The sequence below is a fragment of the Nelumbo lutea genome, chromosome 1 (genome assembly GCF_056320005.1).
Source record: "Nelumbo lutea isolate HS-2025 chromosome 1, American lotus-T2T, whole genome shotgun sequence".
NCBI classification, from domain to species: domain Eukaryota; kingdom Viridiplantae; phylum Streptophyta; class Magnoliopsida; order Proteales; family Nelumbonaceae; genus Nelumbo; species Nelumbo lutea.
The window spans coordinates 80,174,554-80,199,541 of record NC_142684.1 but is presented as its reverse complement, the minus strand read 5'-3'; the positions used below and the strand labels follow the sequence as shown (position 1 = coordinate 80,199,541).

Here is a 24,988-nt window from a genome sequence, read left to right as displayed (position 1 = left end):
CACCACTCTTACCATTTAATTTGGGAATTTTTTTTACTACATGTTTAAAAGGGGGTGAGCCCCTATTTATACATGAATTAACCACCTTACAGAGGCGGTTTAACAAAAAAAATTTGGTTTTTAATTGATTCACGTGGGTCCCTTGAAAATCAAAATTTTAAGTCGGGTTTGTAATGGACTAAAGAAGTCGGTGCTGACTTCTTTCATGGAGGTAAAGATTAGGCCGAGAATTAGCTGTATCTGACTTTACACTCCAAATCCTTTGCATTCCTCCTTGTTCTTGTGCTGTGGTTGGTTTGAAAGTGACTGTGGTATAATGCGTGAAAGTATGATTTTATTCTGAGACAAATAATCAAAACTTTTACATTTGACAGAAAGCCTTCTGCTATCGTCCTTCCATGGTTATTGTTATCTGCTGATTATTAGAACTTGTTTGTCGTCTACTAGATGAAGACGAAGTTGAACTAGACAGGACTCTCCTCACAATGAAAGCTGGTTGTTTGGGAATTGCAAGTGTTGCTGTTTCGCTGCCTAGCATGAAAACAACATTTGACATAGTTGGTCGGTCATCTGCTTCTTCTTGTACACAGAGGAGCCCAACATTGATGCACTTCATAACTTCGCATGTATTGCATGATTCACGTAATGGCCTGTCCATCAAATCCAACGCCTTGTCTTCCTGCCACAACTTCCATGCCTGACAAAAATTTCAACCAAACTAACATGAGAGAGAGAGAGAGAGAGAGAGAGAGGATTTTGATAAATTTCTCTCACTTACATATCCAAGCAGGCTCAATGACTTATCTGTCTGATAAAACCCTGTGTTCTTCTTCCCACTGATAATTTCAAGTAAAACGACTCCAAAGCTGAAGACATCAGATTTAATGGAGAAAAAACCATCCAAGGCGTACTCTGGAGACATATATCCACTGCATTCCATCCCCAGAAGTGGTTAATGAGCTAGACGTGGAGGATTGTCTAGCTTTTATCAATGGATTTATTAGAGGAAGCAAAAGCAGATTGTGTTTCAACACCCAAAAAATCCTAGTTTACTTTGACAGTATGAATAAAGTAAGTTGTCAGCACTTACTATGTTCCCACTACTCTGTTGGTGTTAGCTTCAATCTGATTTCCTCCAAAAATCCTTGCCAATCCAAAATCTGATATTTTGGGGTTCATCTCCTCATCTAAAAGAATATTACTAGTCTTCAGATCCCTGTGAATTATTCGCAACCTAGAATCTTGATGAAGATAAAGGAGTCCGCGAGCAATTCCCAGTATGATGTTGAAGCGTCTTTGCCAGTTCAATAGTAACCGGCGTGTTCGATCTAAGCATTAATTCCAATATCATTGTTAATGTAGCACAATATGATTTAAACTCCATACTGCTTTAAGCTGTAAAAGGCAAGAATTCTTTAGGTTATAGGCCTCACCGAAGATGAAGGAATCCAAGCTTTTGTTTGGCATGTATTCATAGAGTAGCATTTTTTCATCTCCTTTGACAGAATAACCCAAAAGTCTGACAAGATTCCTGTGTTGAAGTTTGGCAATCAATAAAACCTCATTTTTGAATTCCTCTAGCCCTTGTCCAGAATTCTTGGAAAGCCTCTTTACTGCTATTTCTTGACCTCCTGGTAATTGACCCTGTTACCACACATTCATGTTCTTCTTGTCAATTTTGAGGTTGGAAGCCAATTTCATTCTCTGAGTTAACTTGAAGCAGAGGAACATTACCTTGTAGACAAGCCCAAAGCCCCCTTCTCCAAGTTTATTTGAATCAGAGAAGTTCTCAGTAGAAGCAGCTATTCTTTTATAATGAAAAAATGGTACATCTATGCCTCTCTTCTCATCTTTTCCGAACTTGTCTGGATTTATGATGTCTGTAGGATGTTGGCCTAATGCAGCTAATTGAAAGGCAGAGTTTTCCCTTTCCCTGTGACCTGATTGGGAAAATATTTCTTAAAACATGTAGTTATGAATGGTAAAAATCTAGTATAGTTCTATCAATTTCCATGAAATTTACTTTACTAGACACCTTTTGTTTTTACCATCCTTCTTAGACAACAAATATAAATAACGGTGCAAGACAAAACAACCCCAGCTGCAATTGATATAAAGACCGTCAAATAACGCCGTTTCGCAGATGAAGCGGAATGATCTGGTTCCTTGGGTGTTGCAACACCTGCAAGAAAATAGAACAGAGATTCATCAACTTTGGCGGTTTGGAACTGAAAACAGAGAGATGGCTTCACCTAGAAGGTTTACAATATTGGACCAGGCATGACAAATCTTAATATATGACAGTGTATTAATAGAAGGTTTACAAAGACAACAGAGATTCTTACCAGGACTAATGCAACTCATAGTTAATGGATCCCAATGAAAGTTGGGATTACAAAAGCATCTTCTTTTTCGGTCTCTGGTAGCTGTCTCCCTCAACCTACATTTTGAACTTGGCCAGTCTTTGCAGTCTGAGTCTGAGTGACATGGTGGTTCTGCTGGTGGTTTCCACCCAATCTCCATTCCCTCAACCCAACTACTCACAGGTGAAGAAATATAAGAATTGACAATACCTGTGTAGTCACTGCATTCATTGCTTAAAACACTAAGGCCATTCAAATTAGAAGACAAATTTCCACTTGTGTAGCTACAGCATCTCTCTGAATTAAGACAACTCGGTGTTTCCTTCATAAATCTATAGCAGGGGTTGGAGGAGGTGCAATTGAATGACGGTGGTACTACATGACCGGAGCAATTTAAGAAGAGTAAAGTATTGCTATTGGTCAGGTAAAATGTATTAGGGAAGCGTAGATCTTTGTCGAAAGATCTCTGGGATCCACAGAGCGTTCCATGTGGTTGGATCAAGAATGTTCGCGTCTCCGGATTTATTGCAGCAACTGCATAGGAAGTAGTCTTGGTTGCATTGAAGAAAAGTTGGTTTGTGGAATTATTGCAGTAGAAACTGAAGTAGGCAGGATCACCACAGTTAGTTCCTGTGCTTAGAGGATAGGGGATCAAGCTGCTGCTACAAGGTTCGCACTCTTTTCCGGGAAGCTCTGCAAACATGGAACTGCTGATGTTAAAAGTACTGGGAGATTTCTTCTCTGGTTTGTATAGAACTATTCTGAACAGCGAATGAATTCCATAGTATCTGGCGGATTATGGTGGCTATTTAATTATATCCTATGAAACCATGTTATTTATAACAAAAATCAACTTGTAGAATTGGTTGTAGGCGTAAACATTTTCCCTCATCGTATTTCCCCCTGTTGTCCGTTTAATGTTCCACTTTGGGTTTTATTCTTTTATTTCTTGCTCATTTTGGACAAAAATGAATAACATTAAGGTGTTTGGTTTTAAAATTCTTGGAATTGGTCCTATTCTTTTTAGAATGAAAAATCAACCCATAGCATAAAAATTGATGTAGCATGCAATATGAAAAATAATCATGTCTCATCTTTCTTATTTTCATTTTTTGAGGAAACTCTATCAACAAAACTGTTGTCATAGATGTTTACTAGAGGATTATACTGTCGGCCATCCACAAGTAAACATCTATGATAACAGTTTTGGAGACCTAGGCTGGCGGTTAATGAATACCAACACAGTTTTTTTCAAATAATGAAAGTGAGCAATGCATGACACTTGTAAGGCCGAAAAAAATTCATTTATAGGAAAAAAAATATTTTGTTCATAGTAATATTTTCTCATTATGCCTATTTTTATCCATTCTTATCTATTCTAAAATTTATTCTTAGAAAAAAAATGAGAATTGAATCAAATATAACCTAAAATTGTATTTTCTTCTCCCGAATTTTAGTTTCATTAAAATTGGCACCAGCTGCTGCGACTTTTAATAGTGCTAGCAATAGGTCGGGTTTGGTCCGGGTCAGGGCAAAATTCGGTTGTCGTATGTTACATTGTATTCAAAATCTCCCAGAAGCCCACCCAGAGCCGAGCCCTGGCTCGGCCCATGCTCATCCCTAATTGCATACTTGCAGTTGATAGAAGCTCATTTTGTTAGGGTAAAAGCTGTTGAATATTAGTCGGGTCAAGTAAGTTCAAGTTTTTACTTTGGACCAACTTTTATCAAATTGTAATCCATTAACATCTCTTGTTCCCCAACTCCAGCATTTTGATTAGCTTTAGCTCCCCAGTCCCCACTTAGTTCATTTTCACGTCTTCCATGGGGGTCTTCACGGTACGTAACTAGACCTTTTGTCAGTCCCAACATAGTGTGTTGTTATTGCGTGTCTCTTTGTGGCAACGTGGAACTTGGAAGGAAACTCATTGAAAGAGCGAAAGTAAACTCTGGAGCATGGTGCTTGAAAGCCAGAAAGAGACACGCCCCCAGTATGTATTATTGTAAGCTTATTTCAATGTCAATTAGCTTTAAAAGATTACATAGAGTCATTTTTCATTTTTCAATTTTCAAGTATTTTTTAACATTTTTTTTAAGCAAGTCAAACAGTTGAATTGGATGGTCGAACCACATGACTTGTGACCCAATCACCTAGATGGTTCTCTATTTGGTTCGGGTATGATATATTATATTCACCAATAATACTAAATGCGAAAAAGTAAAATCTAAATTTATACCATGACCCCAATAGCAATTACATTTATAATATAAGGGTATTTTTGGATTTATAAAAATTCTGAAAGCCATGTGATGGCAATTGGTTAATTCATATAATTAATATCTGATATCATTACCAAAAAAATATAAAAAAAAAATCGGATTAAGGAAATTTGAGATAAAGAAATATATATGATACAGAAAATTTCTCTTTCAGAAAAAAAGGGGTAATTTCATCCAAATTTAGAAATTAGAAACTGACAAACTGTAATGAACAAATAAGAGAAAAACAGAAAGATGAGTTTTATGATTTTTCATAAAAAGTCTCCCTCAACTCTCTATTTCTATTTTCTACCTTATTTTCTGTGATTCTATCAAACCAAAAGCAGCCTAAGCGTAATTTAAATATTTTTTCCTTCTTTGAGCGGATGACAATTTGGTTCTCTGTTCGACAGCCTGGGCTACCCGCTGTTCCCATGGAGCCAAAAAAAATTTTTATGTTAACTACCATCGATGGATAACATATTGACACGTCGTCCTTGATGTTATATCAACTTTTAAGATTCTCCTAGCAAGGGAGACGTGGCTCTGTTATCCACCGTTGGAGTAAGTCTCTGAAACATGAAATGAAATGAATGGTACCTAAATCGGAAGAAGACACGAGGATGTGAAGCTTCCATCTGCTATCGCCGGAATAATCTACCTGAAGGTCCTTTATATTCTCATCCTCACTCCATATCCAACACGAACTAGCTTTGCCTTTGATATCGGGACGCAGGGGAGGCTCAAATAAGTAAGCGTTGCAGCACTTATCACGGCACTCTTTCTTACAGTCCATCTCATTCTTAGCATCTGCATACGACGACTCTGGTCCTTTAACTTTTACAATGTTCAAATTGATGAAGACATTCCCGCATCCTTGTGTTTTCCTCTTGCACCCGCCTGAATACTTGCCAGAACCCCATTCCTCCGGCTTTTGGGGTTCGAACCCAGGCAAACACGTACAGGTCGGCTTATTTTCGTTGTTGCAGACACCAAACGCACCACAAGCTTTGTAAACACTGCATTTATCGTTCGGTTCCGACCATACTAAATTCCAGACGTCGTCTTTTAGAGTAAGATACTTGATTTGGCCTGATGGGTCAATCACCAGTCTCGTTGTGTAATCGGGTTTCGTGGAGTCATTGTTGATATTTCTGTACCAACTTTTTGTGTTATTAGTGGATCTGTTAGCAGTGGAACTGAAATTGGATAGCAAACTGACAACCAAGATGGGAACGAGGGGGGCATTAAAATATCCGCCGCTTTTCCAGTAGATGGTTGATTCATTGGTGATACTGAGATGGTAGAACGTTGAACCATCGCGCTGAAAACTGAAACTTCCAGGAGTCGGATCGTTCTCGTCGGTCCATGCCCTTAGAATTCGTCCCCCTTCAAGCGTCATTCCCGGAAGAAACGTATCGGAGGGGTGATCAACATCATCGACGAAGCTTTGCCATATTGGGTTGAGACTTCCATTCTGCCCACCATCAACCCCTCCTGTCAAGATGAGATTCCCAGAATCCAAGAGCGTAGCAGTCGTGTTAACCAACGTAGTTGAACCCTTCATCGTTGGGGACCAAAGAATGTATCCTCCGGGTTTATCTCGTAGCCTGAGCTCTCCGTCCTCGATGGTAAAAACTCCAGTTCTATTTGGAATTGCGCGGTTTCTGTTGGCGATCCATACAATTGTTTGAGGCGACACATCATGGTACCAAATCCCCAGGTACCGCTTGTTGGTAGAGTTTCCAGGGGTGAAGAACCCCATTTCGAATCTGCCTCCGGCAGAAACAAGAGTTTCTCCTTGTTGTCCGTCGAGGATGGGTTGATCAGCAGTTATGGTATCTCTTGCTGCGCAAAATAATGGGGAAGAGCAGGATAAGACGAAGAAGAAAAAGAAGATGGGACTAGCACTACCAGTAAGAGTCCTCCGGATGTAATTCATCATGTTGGCTGCTGCTTCTTCCATTCATCATTAATTAATATCTCAAAACAGAAAAAGAAGAGAAGAATCCTGGTAGACTGGTAGTAAAGTGGAAATAACGTTTCTCATAGCTCCAGCTGCTCCTTGCTCTTTCATGCTCTACACTTGTAGTAATGTGGCTTGGTGCTCGGTGGGTCTGGTGGATTTGGATTCAAATCACTTCACAGTTCGAACTGGGCAGTTGTGAAGGTAATTTGCGGTCCATATCGACACGCGATTGACTCAGTCTAGTCAATGAGCTGATTATTACGAAATTACCCTTTGGCAAAAATTCCAGCCGGCTTGTTGACCCTTTCAAAACGGTGGTTGGGTTACGGCCTTACGGGTTCTAGCCACCGACGGACCAGGACTGGACCCCATTGTCATCTTGTCTTGATGGTTAAAACCTTAGACGTTGGGATTTTTATGATGTAGTATAGGGGCTGTGCCGTGCTGATGGCGTCCATGGTAGAAGACTAGCAGTACTGGAATCCACCCAGCCACATAGCCAACAGAGTTGTATATGTGGATTCTCACCACATGAGTCATGACATGTTTTATCCTTTATCTATTGATTGTTGACATTTATGGACTGTAGTTAGGGTATTAACAACCTCAATTCCTCTCCTCTCCAATTATATATTGTTGCATTTATTTATTGAGATAAGAACTGAGTATACATATATAAAATACAGCAACAGCTGAAAAAGAAAGAACTAAAAACAAGGGGTATATATATATTACTACAATCTTCACACTACACCAACAACGAGAAGAAAATAACAAGTGTAATTTGTTGGGTGGGGGACCTGTTTACTTACTGGTAGGGGCTGATTATTTAAATTTAATTATAATCAAGTGCCCTGCATTATGTTTGCTTTATCTCACCTACTCACAAAAAGTCAAAACTCAAAAGCGTCCACAATCTCTCACAACTACTCCGGAGCAAGCAAATTAGACGAGCAAAATTTTTGAGAAAATTTTTATACCCTGTATTTTAGGTTTATTGTCAAGTTGGTTCTTGAATTTTAAAATGCAATAATTCAGTACTTAAATTTTTAAAACATATTAATTCAATACCTACTGTGATTATATTTTAGTGGATATTTTGATGATTTCAATTTTATTGAATAGAAGAGACAAAGATTTAGAACTATTTAATTTTTATTAATGTTTAAATAGTTGATAAAGAAAATTAGATGACATTTAAAAGATATTTACGTCTTTTCAAATATTATTTAATGACTGATTAATGACAGACTAAATTAACAAATTTTGAAAGTTCAGAATTGTCACATTTTTAAAGTTTAGAAACCAAAATACCACAACGCCCAAAGTACAAGTTACTAATAGAGAAATTTTCCTATAATTTTTTTAAATAAAAAAGAAATTTTATTTTACTTAATAAATATGGATTTTGACATACCCAATTACCAAACGGAAGTCTGGAGTGTGGAGGTGGATTCGTTGAGGACGGGGAAGACCGCTATGTAGTCTCACGGGACAAACGGCAATTGGAGTAAGAGGGCGAGATACGTCGTAGATTGTTTTGTCTATACATTTCCAAAGGGAATTTATCCCCCACTTGACCCGACGGGGAAGACCACTATGTAGGGCGAGATGGGGTCAACTGTTAAGGTCGGCGTCGTAGATTGTTTTGTCTATACTTTTTCAAAGCCCCGTGGTCCGTGGGCAGCCATCGCTCTCACCACTTACGATCGAGAATCTTTTTTATTATTCATCTATACAACTATTCCCACCCATGCAACGGTGGTGTGGTTCTGTCGCCTCACCCAAAATAAAAAACAAAAAAGAGAATCATAATAAAAAGAAAAACCAACGCCATGCAATTAATAAGTATTTATCAATACAATAGTGATGCTGCTAAATCCGATGTAGTGTACAAACCGAGGATGGCAATCAAATAATCTTTGCGCGCCAGGCGGGGGTCGAGCTTCAAGGATGAGGCCACGCTTCAAGATCTGTGATCAAGGAAAAAGTCAGAGACCCGAGAAATTACCCCCAGGTAAGTACTCCGATGCTCAAGTCAGTAGGAGGTGGTGGATGGTCGGGCCGAGTTATAGGGATGTTGGTCAAGGCTAATTAGCAATGTGGGTGTTAGAAGTCAAAAGTCTCTTACCTCGAGCATGGAGTACCGATTTATAGCCAGAGGGACCGTATCCTGATTGGAGTAGATTTCCATGGAAATCGGGGCAGAGTTCCCCACTGAGGTTGCAGGGGGTAGAGTCCTACTCCTTGGCGGAGTTGTCTTCCCATCTCTATCCATTGGGCGGGCTTATCCGTGGGGCATAGCTGACGTGGTTGGCGGGATCATGGAAATGCCATAGCCCGGCCGAACTATGCCGATGTGGCCAACCTGTGACAGATGGCCAAGGGCCTCATGGCCAGCTCAACCATGTCCCAACACCACTCCCCCCAATTCTGAAGTCGAGGAACGAGGTTTCCTATGTTCATTGCTCACCTGAGGAACTTCCGAGCATGCGTATCATCCGCGCTGTGTTGGTCATTGCCGAGGAGTCCTCTGATCATCGACTGAGGAGGGGGAGTGCTTGGACAGACTACTGCACGGCCTTCCGGCCATAAGCTGCCTAGTCCGAGGATTTGAGCGGCCTAGCCGAGGTTCCGTGTCAAAGGCTGGACCGGTATAGTAGTTGAACCGACGCAATTAATGGGCGTAACCGCTGCCTGCCAAGGGTGCCACTTTGGTTTCCGAGGCTTCCTGTCGTATGTAATTGGTCACGTTGGTTGGCCTTCGAGGCGTTGTCAGGGGTGTTGTATCTACACCGTTGATCTCTCCTCGGTCTGTGCCCCTAATAGTTATAAAAGGGGAGAGGGGGGCCCCCTCTCCCTATCCTCAGTATTGCTTGCAAGAGAGTTTGGCATCCACTCCTCGGTAGATTCATCGGTCACACAGTTCAGCAGATAGCTCGGTAGACAGCTCGGCAGATAGCTCGGTAGCATTCGTTCTTCAGCTACACAAATTGTCATGTATGTCCTCTTCATCTTGTCAGTCCTCTTCCTCATTCGAGTCCTCTAGTAGTTCTGGTTCTAGCTCTTCTCGCGGTTCGACCTACAAGCTTGAGCTAAGAGACTTCGTGGCTGCCAAAATTGAGGAAGCCGAGGTTGGTCCCTCTAGGATGGAGATGGAGCTTCCTCTCCGAGCAGGTCGCCGGTTCGGTACCATGCCCAACGTCTTGACGGCTAGGGATATGGCTTGGATCTGAGCTACATATGCCATTCCCGCGGAATACCAAATGAGGTGTCTGCTGCCCGGGGAGATTGCCACTAATGCTCAGCCTAATGAGCTGTGTGTTTATGAGCACAACTTAGAGGCTTGGCTGAGGTTCCCGTTGAATGAGGGGTTCGCCAAGGTGCTAACTTGGTACAGGATGTTGCTGATGCAGCTGATGCCGAGCTCCTTTAGGTATTTTCTCGGCCTTATGTCCTATTGTATCATCTGCGATATCGAACTAACCCTAGGGATGGTGAGCTTTATGCTCCAACTGAAACACCACCAATAGGGGTACTATTACTTCTCCACCCGGCGGAATATTCGGTCATTGATCGGGGCCCCTTCTTCTGTGAGGCACTGGAAGGAGTCGTTCTTCTTTGTGCGAATCCCCGGGGGTCTCCCTTTTCTTGCCGAGCTGCGGGAGCCAAGGACAACTCTACCGCAGCCCCAATGGTCGGTGCTTACTTGGGAGGAGAGGTCGGCCTTGAGCATGATCCACAAAATCAACGTTATCGCGTACACATGCTCGGAGATGCTGATGCTTGCCGGGCTGATGGAAAGGGTGGCCGGTCTGTTTTCTTTACTTTTGTTTGCCAAGTTAAATTTACCTTGCCTACCTTGTACTTATCTTGGATGTCCTACGCTGCAGGTGTGAGCATGGCCAATGAGGAAGAAATTGTTCATCGGATGAAGGCGCTTCGACAAAGGTAGGAACGAGCCGGTGTGCAACTGGAGGCTCGTCCCAAGGTAGAAGAGCGGCCACAGTCTGAGGACAGGGTGACTCGTCGGCAAAGAATTTGGCAACGAGAGGTCGAGGAGGATGACGTTGTCGTGGTTAACCCCGAAGGGGTCCATCGTCCCATTGATGCATCAGCAACTGAGGCAGGAAGCAGCTCGGGTTTGCATGTGCCGAGGTGGCCGGTTCATGTAGACGATAATCTGGAGACGCCCAGGGTTCCCAAGTAGTTACTGCGGGGAATCATGACAATGTCCATAACTTGGGAATCGGTTGGGGTCGGAAGTGGAGCCTTAGAGTGTGTGCTACTGTGGTCTGATGCCCAGGTAAATCATCTTCTTCTTATTCCTTGTGTTTTTCTCTCCTTTTCAGTATACTTATCATATTCGTCTACAGAATGCTTGTTAGACAGTTTTTGTATGCCCTTAGCTTCAATCTGATTTGATGTACTTTTGTTATTTAATGGAAATAAATAAAGTGCATGTTTGATTCATGTTGTTTGGTTTAATTCTGTGTAAAACCCTAAAACTGGACATTTATAGAGACTCGTGTTAGTTTTAAATGTTCACAGCCGTTGGATAAGTCTGGGGAGATTTATCCTGCCAAAGCTGATACTGGTGTGCCACCAAGTGTTGGGATGGCCTGTCTCAGCCACCAGGGTAAGACCCGAGGCACATGCAGTATGGGATTACTTGAATCCTTGAACCGGACCAGATTTCCAGTATTGCCCTGGACCTTGGAGATAGATGGGCAAAACTGGAAAGTTACACCTGACCCCTAGATTCGATTATGACACTTCACTAGGTGTTAGATCAGGCTGCCTTTGATATGCCAATCAGTGAGATCCTTAGCGGGGATCAAAACCTGGGTATGTTGGGGCAGTTTGAGAATTCATCTGACTGGGTGATCATAGTGACAGAATCAGCCACTTTGTCGGACAAAGGGTAATGATCGGGAATGCACTCTCTCTGATGGAAACCAAACTGCCAGCAGTTGATTTCAATCGTTGGAATTTTGTTTTGCAAAATTAATATATTTATATATATATATATGTACGGTTTCAAATTGTTTGCAAATGGTTTTAATTCCCAGGATCCATGTGAGAGGAGAGTGCGGCACTGTTCCTTGCAACCGAGGGAGAGGTCCTCTCTTGTCGGGCAGTGCTTGATCATAAAGGGCTGAGAGGTTAAGTGTAAGACCATTGAGGATAATACCTGATGGGCTAATCTTACACCTGCCCACAGTCCCTGGGTTTTTATAAGATGGCTTGGCCCAGGGACCACTTAATGTAAGTGTTGGGCCCATAGGGTCCATATGATGGACTCAAGGGGTTCATTGAGTTTTTCAGTGAATTCGGCTGGGCCTTGTATTAAAGGCTGGGCCGAACCCATGTGGCTGGTGTGTAGATCAATGCTTGGGTCCCACGCCATACAAAGAAGCCCAACTGGGCAGAAGATTGGAAAGTAATTTGACACTGAACACTTAATGGGCCAGAAGCCCATTTCGAGGTGGGCTGATATGATCACCCATCCTTGGGGTGAATCTGAGATTAATGTTAGTAAAAGGATTGGGCCTTTAGCCTTATCCACTCTTGGAGACCAAATTTAAATTAGATTTGAATCTGGTTACCTCCTGATAAGATCAGGAGTAAGCTAACTTTATCTGCAGATAGGATTAAGATTATCCCCTATCCAATACTGATTTGGATTGGGATAACTCCTAATTAGGAGGATTCTTAATCAAGAAGAAAGGAGAAGAAACCAAAAAAAAAAGAGAGAAATATCAGATTTCGAACCACCTTGAAGAGATATAGGATATCTCCTGCGAATTGAGATAGGATCTCATTTTCATACTCCAGAAAAAGAAAAAAGGCAGTTCAGCCTTTTCGCCTTTAGAGTTCTCCTCCTACCGCTGCCATCTCTTTTGCAAGATTAGATCTTTGCAGAAAAAGAAAGTCAAGAAATCTGTTCTTGACATTAGTCTTGCAACAAAGACTAAAAGGATTCGGTGTTTAGTGTTTCCAGAGGATTCTTGTGAAGGATCCAGTGTGTAGGACGCACTCTGCTGGTTCTGTTCCATCCACAGCTGTGTCATCTTCAGCAGGAACGGATCTTGGAGCATTCTTTGGGCGTGAATACCAACTTTGGGAGATACTGCTTCTCCGGATCAGGTATATTCCTCCCATTTATCTTTTGGTACAGATCTGGTTTGATTATGGTTCAAGTAGGATCCTTGAATATTGTATTCTAAATTTAGGGAATATGATTCCCAGTTGGGAGAAGGTAGGAAATTTTTGAAATTCGCCCACCCATTCCGCAACCTTTATGGCATCCATTAGATGGATCCTACCTTTCTTTCAGTGGTATCAGAGCCACAGGTTCGAATCTTGAACCAAAAGAAAATCAGATCTGACCCTGCACAGATGGATAGAAGGTGTTCTTTCAAGATTTGCGCAGATTGTTTTCTTTATTTCAAGAAACTGTTTCTTGTTAAGGGCGATTGATCTGAAATTAATTTTTATTAAATCCAAAATTTATTTAGAATTGCTCTTTATTTATTTTGATTTAATGGACTGTTCGAACCTGGAGATCGCAGTGCAGATTTGGCGCAGATAGTCTGCGCACCCTTTTTCTTTCTATTTATTTAATTCGATTTGTAAATATATTTTTTTTATTTTTAGACTGAATGTATAGGATTTGATCAAAATGTAATTAATAGAAATAGGATTTTTGTTATTTTTCTTGATTAAAGAAGAAGGAAGAAGAAGGCGGCACTGGAGATTTGCAGTTGGAGAAATCGCTTTCTACGATTTGCAGTTTGTGAAACTGCAACCCTTGTGATTAACCTCTATTTTGCAGGTGGTGCGAACAGTCCATAGTTTGATTTGTGATTGTTTGAAATCAAATTTATTAATTTCAGATCATTCATGAATTAATTCTTGAATTGAAAATCAGTTTTGGATCCTCTCGGACTAGATTGAACCAAAACTATTTGGACCGAATCTGGGGTTCGATAGGGACTGTTTTTCAGTCTGTATTTCTCACACTGCTGTTCCAAATCTGATGTTCAATTACAGGGATTAATTCAGTCCACATGTAAAGCCCAGTTTTAAAGGGTTAAAACTGCAAAAGGCCCATTACTGTGAGATAAGTTGTATGGGTCGAACTGCTATCTGCGATTCGACCAATACACCTAGTAGACATTAATTGTTAATGACTTGGATTTCAATGGGCTATTCGATGGGCTTTACAGCAGTTAATTGATTGGATCAATTCCTCCTTTACATATGATGTTTGGATGTTTGATGTGCTGCGACCATGGGCCATAAGTACTTGGCCCATGAAGACTCGTTAGTTGCTCTTGCGCACACCATGGCTAAATGCACATCATTGCCATGGTGTCCTTCAAGGTCATTGGATGACCCCTCTTTGCTTGGTGGGCCCCACAACCCTGAAAAGGGATGCGTACGGAACCCCTAGCCGATTAAGGCCCACCAGAAATCTGACTTTATGAAAGTCAGTGGGAGCCACTCTGGTTTGACCTAAATTAAAACTAGGGTGTAATTTTGTTCCCTCCAGCAAATATGAATGCATGTGATAGGGAGACCCATATGATGGACTCTCTAAAGGCCTCCCGTCATTAGCACAATGATGGGTCCTTCAGTAATGAGGAAACGCACCATAAAATTGGGCTATCCATTTGTTGTTGGATCTATTAGAGTGTTTCATAAGATGATAGGGGCGTCATAGACCGATGTGGGAGGGGCTTCACCAGAAAATGGGAACTCTCTCACGATACCTTGGCGTAACCTGAATATGATGGGTAAGCACTCACTGGACAGAAAGGTTTACCTGAAAACGGCTCTGAACCTTGTCTGACAGAGGCTAAAGGGAAACTCATTTGATGCGTGGATATGATCCGTCACAGAAAGGTGGTGAGGTTATGCAGTTGAAACAGTTGGCTTCACGCACCCCATGTGATTTCCCACATTTCCAGAGACATTTCGTCGTCTCTGTCACTGAGAAAGGAGGGAAATCTCAGAGATGAACAAATGGGAATGGAACATAGATTAAAAGCCATATCTATGTAGGTAACATGAATCAAACTAAGGTTGTGGACTAATGATTTTGCTATTTTATCAGAAAATGGCAAACGGTCAATTTGCAAAGCTTCTAGACGATAACAAGCTTAAGGGCCCAAACTATGCCGACTGGTACAAAAATCTTATACTGGTCCTAACTTCCGAAAAGTTAGACAAGGTGGTGAAAAATCCTGCCCCGGAACGTCCGGGTGATAGGGCTTCTGAGGCCCGTAGGAGGGACTACCAAGAGTGGGAGGATAAGAACTCCCTAGCCCGTTGCTTTGTCGTTGCCTCATTAGACAACTCAATATAGAGGCAGTTCGATCAGATCGAACTAGCCAAGGACATATTGGACAATCTAAGAACAATGTATGAAGAGCAGAACCGTTCTACTCAATAAAAGGTCCTGAAATTGTTCATGACCGTGCAGATGACCAAAGGGCAGAAAGTTCATGACCATTGTCTTCGGATGATAGGATACATTAACGAACTTGAAGATCTTGGATCCGGGATAGATCTTGGCACGCAAGTGGATTCCATCCTCAATTCTTTGCCCTCTTCCTTCAATGCGTTCACAATGAACTACAATATGAATAAGCTGAATGTCAGCGTCCAGGAACTCAGCAATATGTTGCAGAGAGCCGAGGATCTACTCAAGAAGGATGAGCCTGTGGTTATGCTTGCTGAAGCTAACAAATCGGGCAAGAAAAAGAGAAAGGCAAAGAAGCCCAGAAGAAAACTACCAAACCTAAGAAGCAGAAGAAGAACAAGGCATCTGATGTCTGTCACTTCTACAAGCAGACCGGCCACTGGAAGAGGAATTGTCCTGCCTACCTGGAATCTAAGAAAGGTAACATCGAAACTTGTGTCATAGAAACTAACATGTTAGTTACTTCTATGTCCTGATGTGTTGACTCCGGGGCTTCAACTCATGCGTGTAATTCACTGCAGGGGTTCAAAGTTAGCAGAAGGTTGAGTGAAGGTGAAGTGACACTATTCTTGGGAACAACTGCAAGTGTTGCAGCGACGGCAATAGGAACCGTAGAATTAGATTTTAAAGAATGAATACTTGTACTTAAAGATTGTTTTAATGTACAGAACTTGAGAAGAAATTTAATTTCTGTTTCTAAACTGTGTGCTGATGAATATACTGTTTATTTTAGTAATATGATTACTGTTAAACGGAATAATAAATTCATCGCATGCGGGGAACTAGAGAACGGTCTCTATGTTCTACATCCTTCTCCGGAAACTAACTTAACTGAAACTACGTCGGTCGAAAATCCCAAGAAAAGGAATCGTGATACAGTAAGTCCCACGTGCCTCTGGCATTACCGACTTGGCCATATCGGTATTGACCGAATCACAAGGCTGGTAAAGGATGGTCCTTTGGATTTTCTAACCGTAGAAAATCTTCCCACTTGTGAACCTTGCCTTTAAGGTAAGATGTCTAAGCGGCCATTTGACGGTAAGCCTGAAAGATCTGAAGGCACACTTGACCTGATACATACTGATGTATGTGGTCCCCTGAGTTTTAGGACACGGAATCAACACGTGTACTTCATCACCTTTACAAATGATTTTTCACGATATGGTTACGTGTACCTAATGAGACATAAGTCTGAATCATTTGAAAAGTTCAAAGAGTTCAGACAGGAAGTCGAGAAACAGTTAGGGAGAGAAATTAAGGCCCTTCGATCAGATCGAGGTGGCGAGTATCTCTCCGACGAATTCAGGGACTACTTAAGGGACAATGGGATAGTGTCACAATTAGCTCCTCCTGCTACACCTCAACTCAACGGTGTTTCAGAGAGGAGGAATAGGACCTTGTTGGACATGGTCCGGTAGCTTCTCGTACGCTCACAATTACCCACATCCTTTTGGGGATACGCATTAGAGACTGCTATCTACATGCTGAATCGGGTTCCAACCAAATCAGTTCCGAAAACTCCATATGAACTTTGGACCGAAAGGAAGCCAAGTGTAAGACACTTGAAGATTTGGGGTTGTCCTGCACACGTTAAAAGAACAATTGCGGACAAGTTGGAATCTAAAACTAGCCGTTGCCTGTTTATAGGCTACCTAAAGGATTCGGTGGGTTATCTATTCTATGACCCGAGTGAGCAGAAAGTGTTCTGCAGTCGAAATGCCCAATTCTTAGAATCCGATTACATCCTGGACACCCATCGTCAGGAAATAGTTCTTGATGATGAGAGCTCAGGAGCAGTGGGAGATGTCCCACAAATTCCAGGTAATGACCAACCTAGAAGAGGCACCCGGGTATCCAGACCACCAGTCCGATATGGTTATGACCATGATAGTTACCTGGTGGAAACCTTGACTAGTGAAGAGGATCCCGTGACTTACGCGGAAGCTATGTTAGACATAGACTCCCAGAAGTGGGTGGGGGCCATGAGAGCTGAAATGGACTCAATGGAGACCAATGGAGTCTGGACTCTAGTGGATCTGCCCTCTGGGGTAAAAACAATTGGTTGCAAATGGATCTACAAGAGGAAGAAGGGCCTCGGTGGCAGGATTGAGACCTTTAAAGCTCGTTTGGTGGCGAAAGGGTATACTCAGAAAGAAGGCATCGACTATGAGGAAACCTTTTCGCCCGTGGCCATGCTTAAATCCATTAGGATCCTGCTAGCTGTAGCAGCGTACCATGACTACGAGATTTGGCAAATGGATGTCAAAACCGCGTTCCTGAATGGAGATCTTAGTGAAGATATCTACATGCAGCAGCCGCAAGGCTTCATTGCTGCTGGTCAGGAACACATGGTATGTAAACTTAATAGATCCATATATGGACTTAAGCAGGCTTCTAGGAGTTGGAACATCCGTTTTGATTCTGCAGTCAAAATGTTTGACTTTGAGCAGAATTCAGATGAGCCCTGTGTTTACAGGAAGTCCAGTGGGGATAAGATCACCTTTTTGGTGTTGTACGTGGACAATATCCTACTCATTGGGAATGATGTAGGAATGTTGACTTTGGTTAAGGTATGGCTATCACACCAGTTCTCCATGAAAGATCTTGGAGAAGCTTCATACATACTGGGTCTTCGACTCTATAGAGATAGATCGAAGCGGATAATTGGATTATCCCAGGCTGCTTATATTGACAAAATTGTCAAGAGATACAACATGGAGAACTCCAAGAAAGGAAACGTTCCTTTTAGGCACGGAGTCACTCTCTCCAAGAAGATGTCTCCCAAGACCTCTGAGGAGATTGAGAGCATGAGAGACGTTCCCTATGCCTCAGCCGTAGGGAGCATCATGTATGCCATGCTGTGCACTCGCCCTGACAATGCTCAGGCGGTGAGTGTGATAAGCAGATTCCAGGCAAACCCAGGGCAGGAGCTTTGGACTGCTGTGAAGAACATACTTAAATACCTTCGAAGGACAAAAGAGTTTTGTCTGGTATTCGATGGTAGTTCACTGCAAGTTCTAGGGTATACCGATGCCGATTTCCAGTCGGATCCAAATGATAGAAAGTCTACATCTGGGTATGTTTTCATGATAGGATCGTGTGCTGTTTGCTGGAAAAGCAGCAAACAGGGGTCCACTGCAGACTCCACAACCCGAGGCACATGCAGTATGGGATTACTTGAATCCTTGAACCGGACCAGATTTCCAGTATTGCCCTAGACCTTGGAGATAGATGGGCAAAACTGGAAAGTTACACCTGACCCCTAGACTCGATTATGACACTTCACTAGGTGTTGGATCAGGCTGCCTTTGATATGCCAATCAGTGAGATCCTTAGCGGGGATCAAAACCTGGGTATGTTGGGGCAGTTTGAGAATTCATTTGAGTGGGTGATCATAGTGACAGAATCAGCCACTTTGTCGGACAAAGGGTAATGATCGGGAATGCACTCTCTTTGATGGAAACCAAACTTCCGGTAGTTGATTTCAATCGTTGGAATTTTGTTTTGCAAAATTAATATATTTATATATATATGTACGGTTTCAAATTGTTTGCAAATGGTTTTAATTCCCGGGATCCATGTGAGAGGAGAGTGCGACACTGTTCCTTGCAGCCGAGGGAGAGGTCTTCTCTTGTCGGGCAATGCTTGATCATAAAGGGCTGAGAGGTTAAGTGTAAGACCATTGAGGATAATACCTGATGGGCTAATCTTACACCTGCCCACAGTCCCTGGGTTTTTATATGATGGTTTGGCTCAGGGACCACTTAATGTAAGTGTTGGGCCCATAGGGTCCATATGATGGACTCAAGGGGTTCATTGAGTTTTTCAGTGAATTCGGCTGGGCCTTGTATTAAAGGCTGGGCCGAACCCATGTGGCTGGTGTGTAGATCAATGCTTGGGTCCCACGCCATACAAAGAAGCCCAACTGGGCAGTAGATTGGAAAGTAATTAGACACTGAACACTTAATGGGCCAGAAGCCCATTTCGAGGTGGGCTGATATGATCACCCATCCTTGGGGCGAATCTGAGATTAATGTTAGTAAAAGGATTGGGCTTTTAGCCTTATCCACTCTTGGAGACCAAATTTAAATTAGATTTGAATCTGGTTACCTCCTGATAAGATCAGGAGTAAGCTAACTTTATCTGCAGATAGGATTAAGATTATCCCCTATCCAAATACTGATTTGGATTGGGATAACTCCTAATTAGGAGGATTCTTAATCAAGAAGAAAGGAGATGAAACCAAAAAAAAAAGAGAGAAATATCAGATTTCGAACCACCTTGAAGAGATATAGGATATCTCCTGCGAATTGAGATAGGATCTCATTTTCATACTCCAGAAAAAGAAAAAAGGCAGTTCAGCCTTTTCGCCTTTAGAGTTCTCCTCCTACCGCCGCCATCTCTTTTGCAAGATTAGATCTTTGCAGAAAAAGAAAGTCAAGAAATCTGTTCTTGACATTAGTCTTGCAACAAAGACTAAAAGGATTCAGTGTTTAGTGTTTCTAGAGGATTCTTGTGAAGGATCCAGTGTGTAGGACGCACCCTGCTGGTTCTGTTCCATCCACAGCTGTGTCATCTTCAGTAGGAACGGATCTTGGAGCATTTTTTGGGCGTGAACACCAACTTTGGGAGATACTGCTTCTCCGGATCAGGTATATTCCTCCCATTTATCTTTTGGTACAGATCTGGTTTGATTATGGTTCAAGTAGGATCCTTGAATATTGTATTCTCAGCAATATGTTGCAGAGAGCCGAGGATCTACTCAAGAAGGATGAGCCTGTGGTTATGCTTGCTGAAGCTAACAAATCGGGCAAGAAAAAGAGAAAGGCAAAGAAGCCCAGAAGAAAACTACCAAACCTAAGAAGCAGAAGAAGAACAAGGCATCTAATGTATGTCACTTCTGCAAGCAGACCGGCCACTGGAAGAGGAATTGTCCTGCCTACCTGGAATCTAAGAAAGGTAACATCGAAACTTGTGTCATAGAAACTAACATGATAGTTACTTCTATGTCCTGATGTGTTGACTCCGGGGCTTCAACTCATGCGTGTAACTCACTGCAGGGGTTCAAAGTTAGCAGAAGGTTGAGTGAAGGTGAAGTGACACTATTCTTGGGAACAACTGCAAGTGTTGCAGCGGCGGCAATAGGAACCGTAGAATTAGTTTTTAAAGAATGAATACTTGTACTTAAAGATTGTTTTTATGTACAAAACTTGAGAAGAAATTTAATTTCTGTTTCTACCGAGTACATGGCAGCGACGGCAATAGGAACCGTAGGAACCGTTGAAGAAGCCATCAATGAGTACATGGCATCGAGGGAGATGTAGATGCATATGTGAAAGAATGTTAGGATCCATCTTATGGACGCCATAAAGGTTGCGGAATAGGTGGGCGAATTTCAAAAATTTCCTACCTTCTCTCAACTGGGAATCATATTCCCTAAATTTAGAATACAGTATTCAAGGATCCTACTTGAACCATAATCAAACCAGTTCTGTACCAAAAGATAAATGGGAGGAATATACCTGATCCGGAGAAGTAGTATCTCCCAAAGTTGGTGTTCATGCCCAAAGAATGCTCCAAGATCCGTTCCTGCTGAAGATGACACAGCTGTGAATGGAACAGAACCAGCAGGGTGCGTCCTACACACTGGATCCTTCACAAGAATCCTCTGGAAGCACTAAACACTGAATCCTTTTCAGTCTTTCTTGCAAGACTGATGTCAAGAACAGATTTCTTGACTTTCTTCTCTGCAAAGATCTAATCTTGCAATGGCAGATGGCGACGGCAGGAGGAGATTTCCAAAACAAAAAGGCTGAACTGTTTTTCTATTTTTCTAGAGAGTATGAATCAGATCAGATCTAAATTCGCAGGAGGTATCCTATACCTCTTCAAGGTGGTTCGAAATCTCCTCCTTTCTTCTTGATTAAGAAACCTCCTTTTTATGAGTTATCCCAATCCAAATCAGTATTTGGATAGGGGATAATCTTAATCCTTTCTGCAGATAGAGTTAGCTTACTCCTGATCTTATCAGGAGGTTACTAGATTCAAATCTAATTTGAATTTGGTCTCTTAGAGTGGATAAGGCTAAAAGGCCCAATCCTTTTACTAACTTTAATCTCAGATTCGCCCCATGGATGGGTGATCATATCAGCCCACCTCGAAATGGGCTTTTGGCCCATTAAGTGTTCAGTGTCTAATTACTTTCCAATCTGCTGCCCAGTTGGGCTTCTTTGTATGGCGTGGGACCCAAGCATTGATCTACACACCAGCCACATGGGTTCGGCCCAGCCTTTAATACAAGGCCCAGCCGAATTCACTGAAAAACTCAATGAACCCCTTGAGTCCATCATATGGACCCTATGGGCCCAACACTTACATTAAGTGGTCCCTGGGCCAAGCCATCTTATAAAAACCCAGGGACTGTGGGCAGGTGCAAGATTAGCCCATCAGGTATTATCCTCAATGGTCTTACACTTAACCTCTCAGCCCTTAATGATCAAGCACTGCCCGACAAGAGAGGACCTCTCCCTCGGCTGCAAGGAACAGTGCCGCACTCTCCTCTCACATGGATCCCGGGAATTAAAACCATTTGCAAACAATTCGAAACCGTACATATATATATAAATATATTAATTTTGCAAAACAAAATTCCAACGATTGAAATCAACTGCCGGCAGTTTGGTTTCCATCAGAGAGAGTGCATTCCCGATCATTACCCTTTGTCCGACAAAGTGGCTGATTCTGTCACTATGATCACCCAGTCAGATGAATTCTCAAACTGCCCCAACATACCCAGGTTTTGATCCCCGCTAAGGATCTCACTGATTGGCATATCAAAGGCAGCCTGATCCAACACCTAGTGAAATGTCATAATCGAGTCTAGGGGTCAGGTGTAACTTTCCAGTTTTGCCCATCTATCTCCAAGGTCTAGGGCAATACTGGAAATCTGGTCCGGTTCAAGGATTCAAGTAATCCCATACTGCATGTGCCTCGGGTCTTACCCTGATGGCTGAGACAGGCCATCCCAACACTTGGTGGCACACCAGTATCAGCCTTGGCAGGATAAATCTCCCCAGACTTATCCAACGGCTGTGAACATTTAAAACTAACATGAGTCTCTATAAATGTCCAGTTTTAGGGTTTTACACAGAATTAAACCAAACAACATGAATCAAACATGCACTTTATTTATTTCCACTAAATAACAAAAGTACATCAAATCAGATTGAAGCTAAGGGCATACAAAACTGTCTAACAATATGGACGAGTATGCCGAGGCTTCCTTTGCGGCTGGATTCAATCTTTTCCGATGAAGGATACTTCGCCGTCACTCGGAGTTGTCCGTTGAGTCGCAACGCTGGGATGCCTTTGATCCAAATTCTCCGCAAGGGTCCACCGAGGGAGCTAAAGATGAGGCCGAATCTGTTGTTGGTGTTGCCGATTCTGCCACCGAGGATTGATTGACGGCCTCCTATGTTTATTATTTTCTGTGTTTGCTTCTTTTTTTTTGGGCTTGGTATGCCGAGCCTTTAAACGATGTAATGAACAGTTTAGTTAAATGTTAATGTTTCTTTATCTAATCGTGTTGCTATACTTGTGCCTCTTTTACTAGCCGAAGCCCATATGGCTGGGATGTAGTGTGTGTCGGGCTAGGCTGTCTCTTGTGTGATTCTGTTGGTCAGAGTTTGGCTGACCGTGCCATTGCGCGGACCGGGGTTGGTTGTGCCTTGGGCGGCCTCTTTGCACTTTGCGATTTTAGTTCGTCAGCCAAGGTATAGTCGACCGAGGTATGGTTGGTCGAGGCATAGTCGGTTAGGCTATGCCTCGATGTCCCCAATCTTGTGCTGACCGAGGTGTAGCCAGTCGAGCTATGCCTTGGCACCCCCAGTCTTGCACTGACCAAGCTATCGTTGGCCGAGGTGTAGCCGGACGGGCTATGCCTTGACATCCCCAGTCTTGTGCTAATTGAGGTGTCATTGTCCGAGATCTTTTGGTTCCCGAGCTCTTAGCCATGGGACGCTCAGTTTTTGGTCTCAGGAGCCTTTGGGGCCCTTCTAGGGCTAGCCGTTTCCCAGCTAGCTCAGTCGTTAAGCCGACAGTAATGTGGAGTTCCTTGACCGCCCTTAGGCCTTAGTGGGCGGGGGCATTCTTCCTCCATATTCAGGCCCAGCCGTTGGCAGCTAAGTTGGGTAGCTTGCTTGGCAATGTGCTACCGAGTTGGGCATAATAGGCTCAGCCTTTTGGGGATCGGCGGAGTCAACTCAGTTGGCAGTGCGACTTAGCATGTGCGTGTGTATTGTGTGCGGCGGTTGTGGGCACGTCTCTAGGTCAAAGAAGTAGCTTAAAAGGAGACTTTTATTGCTTGTGGGTCTATTGGTAGCACATCCTGAGGTTTTCCGAGTTCCAACTCCTCGGTATTAGTCGACTTTCGAGGTCTTCAAGTTTATAAGTACCTGATTCGAGGACTCTGGTGACCCTATACGACCCTTCCCAGTTCGGTTCGAGCTTTCCTTCTCCTAGTGTGGGGACTATGACTTTGCATAGAACGAAGTCACTTGTCTTGAATTCACGTCTTCTTACCTTAGAATCAAAATGCCATGCCATCTTTTTCTATTGTGCAACCATCTTCACATGTGCTCGGTCCCAAGCTTCTTCTACTAGGTCAAACTCCACACATAGAGCTTCGTCATTCTGTCCCTCATGAAAGAGCTCAGTCCTAAGGGTTGGGGAACCTGTCTCCACGGGGATCATAGCTTCGTCCCCGTCGGCCAGACTGAAAGGGGTCTCTCCAGTGGCAGTTCGCGGGGCCTTCCTGTAAGTCCAGAGAATGGTCGACAGCTCCTCAACCCACCTTCCCTTGGCCTGATCCAAGCGCATTTTCAGGCTGTGTAGTAGGATGTAGTTGGTTACCTTGGTCTGCCCATTGCTCTGAGGTCGGTGTACTGCAGTAGTCTGGTGATCGATCCTTATGTCGGCACAGAGGGCCTCAAACTTCTTGTCGGTGAATTGTGTTCCGTTGTCTGTGATGAGCACGTGTGGGATACTAAAGCGGCAGATGATTCCCTGCCAAAGGAAGTTTCGGGCATTGTGGGCAATGATGCATGACAGGGCTTTGGCTTCTACCCATTTCATGAAGTAGTCCACTGCTATGAGAAGGAACTTCTTCTGCGAAACTGTAGTGGGAAGGGGGCCAAGGATTTCCATTCCCCATTGAGCGAATGGCCATGGGTTGGCATCAGTCTCATAGGGGTCGTAGGCTAGTGATGTATATTAGAGTGATGTTGGCAACTATCGCATTTTTGGATTAACTGGGCAGCATCCTGTTTCATCATCGGCTAGAAATACCCCTGTTGGAGCGCCTTATGGGCTAGTGTGCACGCGTGGGGGTGATCTCTGCAAATGCCATCATGTATTTCCCTAAGGACATAGTCTGCCTCAGCTAGGGGGAGACACTTCAAGTAGGGAAGCATGTGGGGTAGAGTTGACTCTATATCAGGCAATACCTGGCTGTTCTGTGTTGGAGTCTTTTCACTTTTGCTCGATCCTCCAGGGTGGTGCCCTCTCAAAGATACTCGATTATGGGGTCCATCCAAGATGAGCCATGCTGCACTGGAAGGATGAGGATGGTTGATCATGCGATGCTCGACTAGGCCAACATGTCTAACCAGACACTTGAGTCAAGGTCGGTCTGTGGTGAGCTGACGAGCTTTGAAAGGGCATTGGCTCGAGGGATCTGCTAGATGTCGAAGTGCTCGAGCTACTGAATGAGCTCCTGCACCTTCTGTAGGTAGCTCGCCATAGAGGGAGTCCGAGCCTCGAATTGGCCATGGATTTGGTTGACCACTAGATGAGAGTTGTTGAAGGCCTTGACTCGTCGTGCCCCAAGGTCTAAAGCAAGGTGGAGCCC

At 43.1% G+C, this 24,988-nt stretch overlaps 1 protein-coding gene across 1 annotated transcript; it reads right to left on the bottom strand.

Moving 5' to 3' along the window:
* Positions 1-247: 247 nt before the first annotated feature.
* Positions 248-7,202, bottom strand: LOC148875642 (G-type lectin S-receptor-like serine/threonine-protein kinase At4g03230). Its single transcript, XM_088941959.1, has 8 exons — positions 5,222-7,202; positions 2,346-3,056; positions 2,036-2,182; positions 1,735-1,940; positions 1,434-1,644; positions 1,091-1,328; positions 779-929; positions 248-697 (listed from the first exon to the last, which is right to left on the bottom strand). The coding sequence occupies exons 1-8, from the start codon at positions 6,585-6,587 to the stop codon at positions 386-388; spliced, it is 3,342 nt and encodes a 1,113-aa protein (XP_088798085.1). The 5' UTR covers positions 6,588-7,202; the 3' UTR covers positions 248-385.
* Positions 7,203-24,988: the final 17,786 nt, after the last annotated feature.

What these genes read in the sequence shown, in the direction of transcription:
- LOC148875642 (XM_088941959.1), bottom strand. Translation starts at nt 6,587, where the DNA reads ATGGAAGAAGCAGCAGCCAACATGATGAATTACATCCGGAGGACTCTT. An exon ending in CGTGTCTTCTTCCGATTTAG is followed by an intron (nt 3,057 to 5,221) that starts GTACCATTCATT and finishes CCATGTTTGCAG; the next exon opens with AGCTTCCCGGAAAAGAGTGC. An exon ending in CATTGAGCCTGCTTGGATAT is followed by an intron (nt 698 to 778) that starts GTAAGTGAGAGA and finishes AATTTTTGTCAG; the next exon opens with GCATGGAAGTTGTGGCAGGA.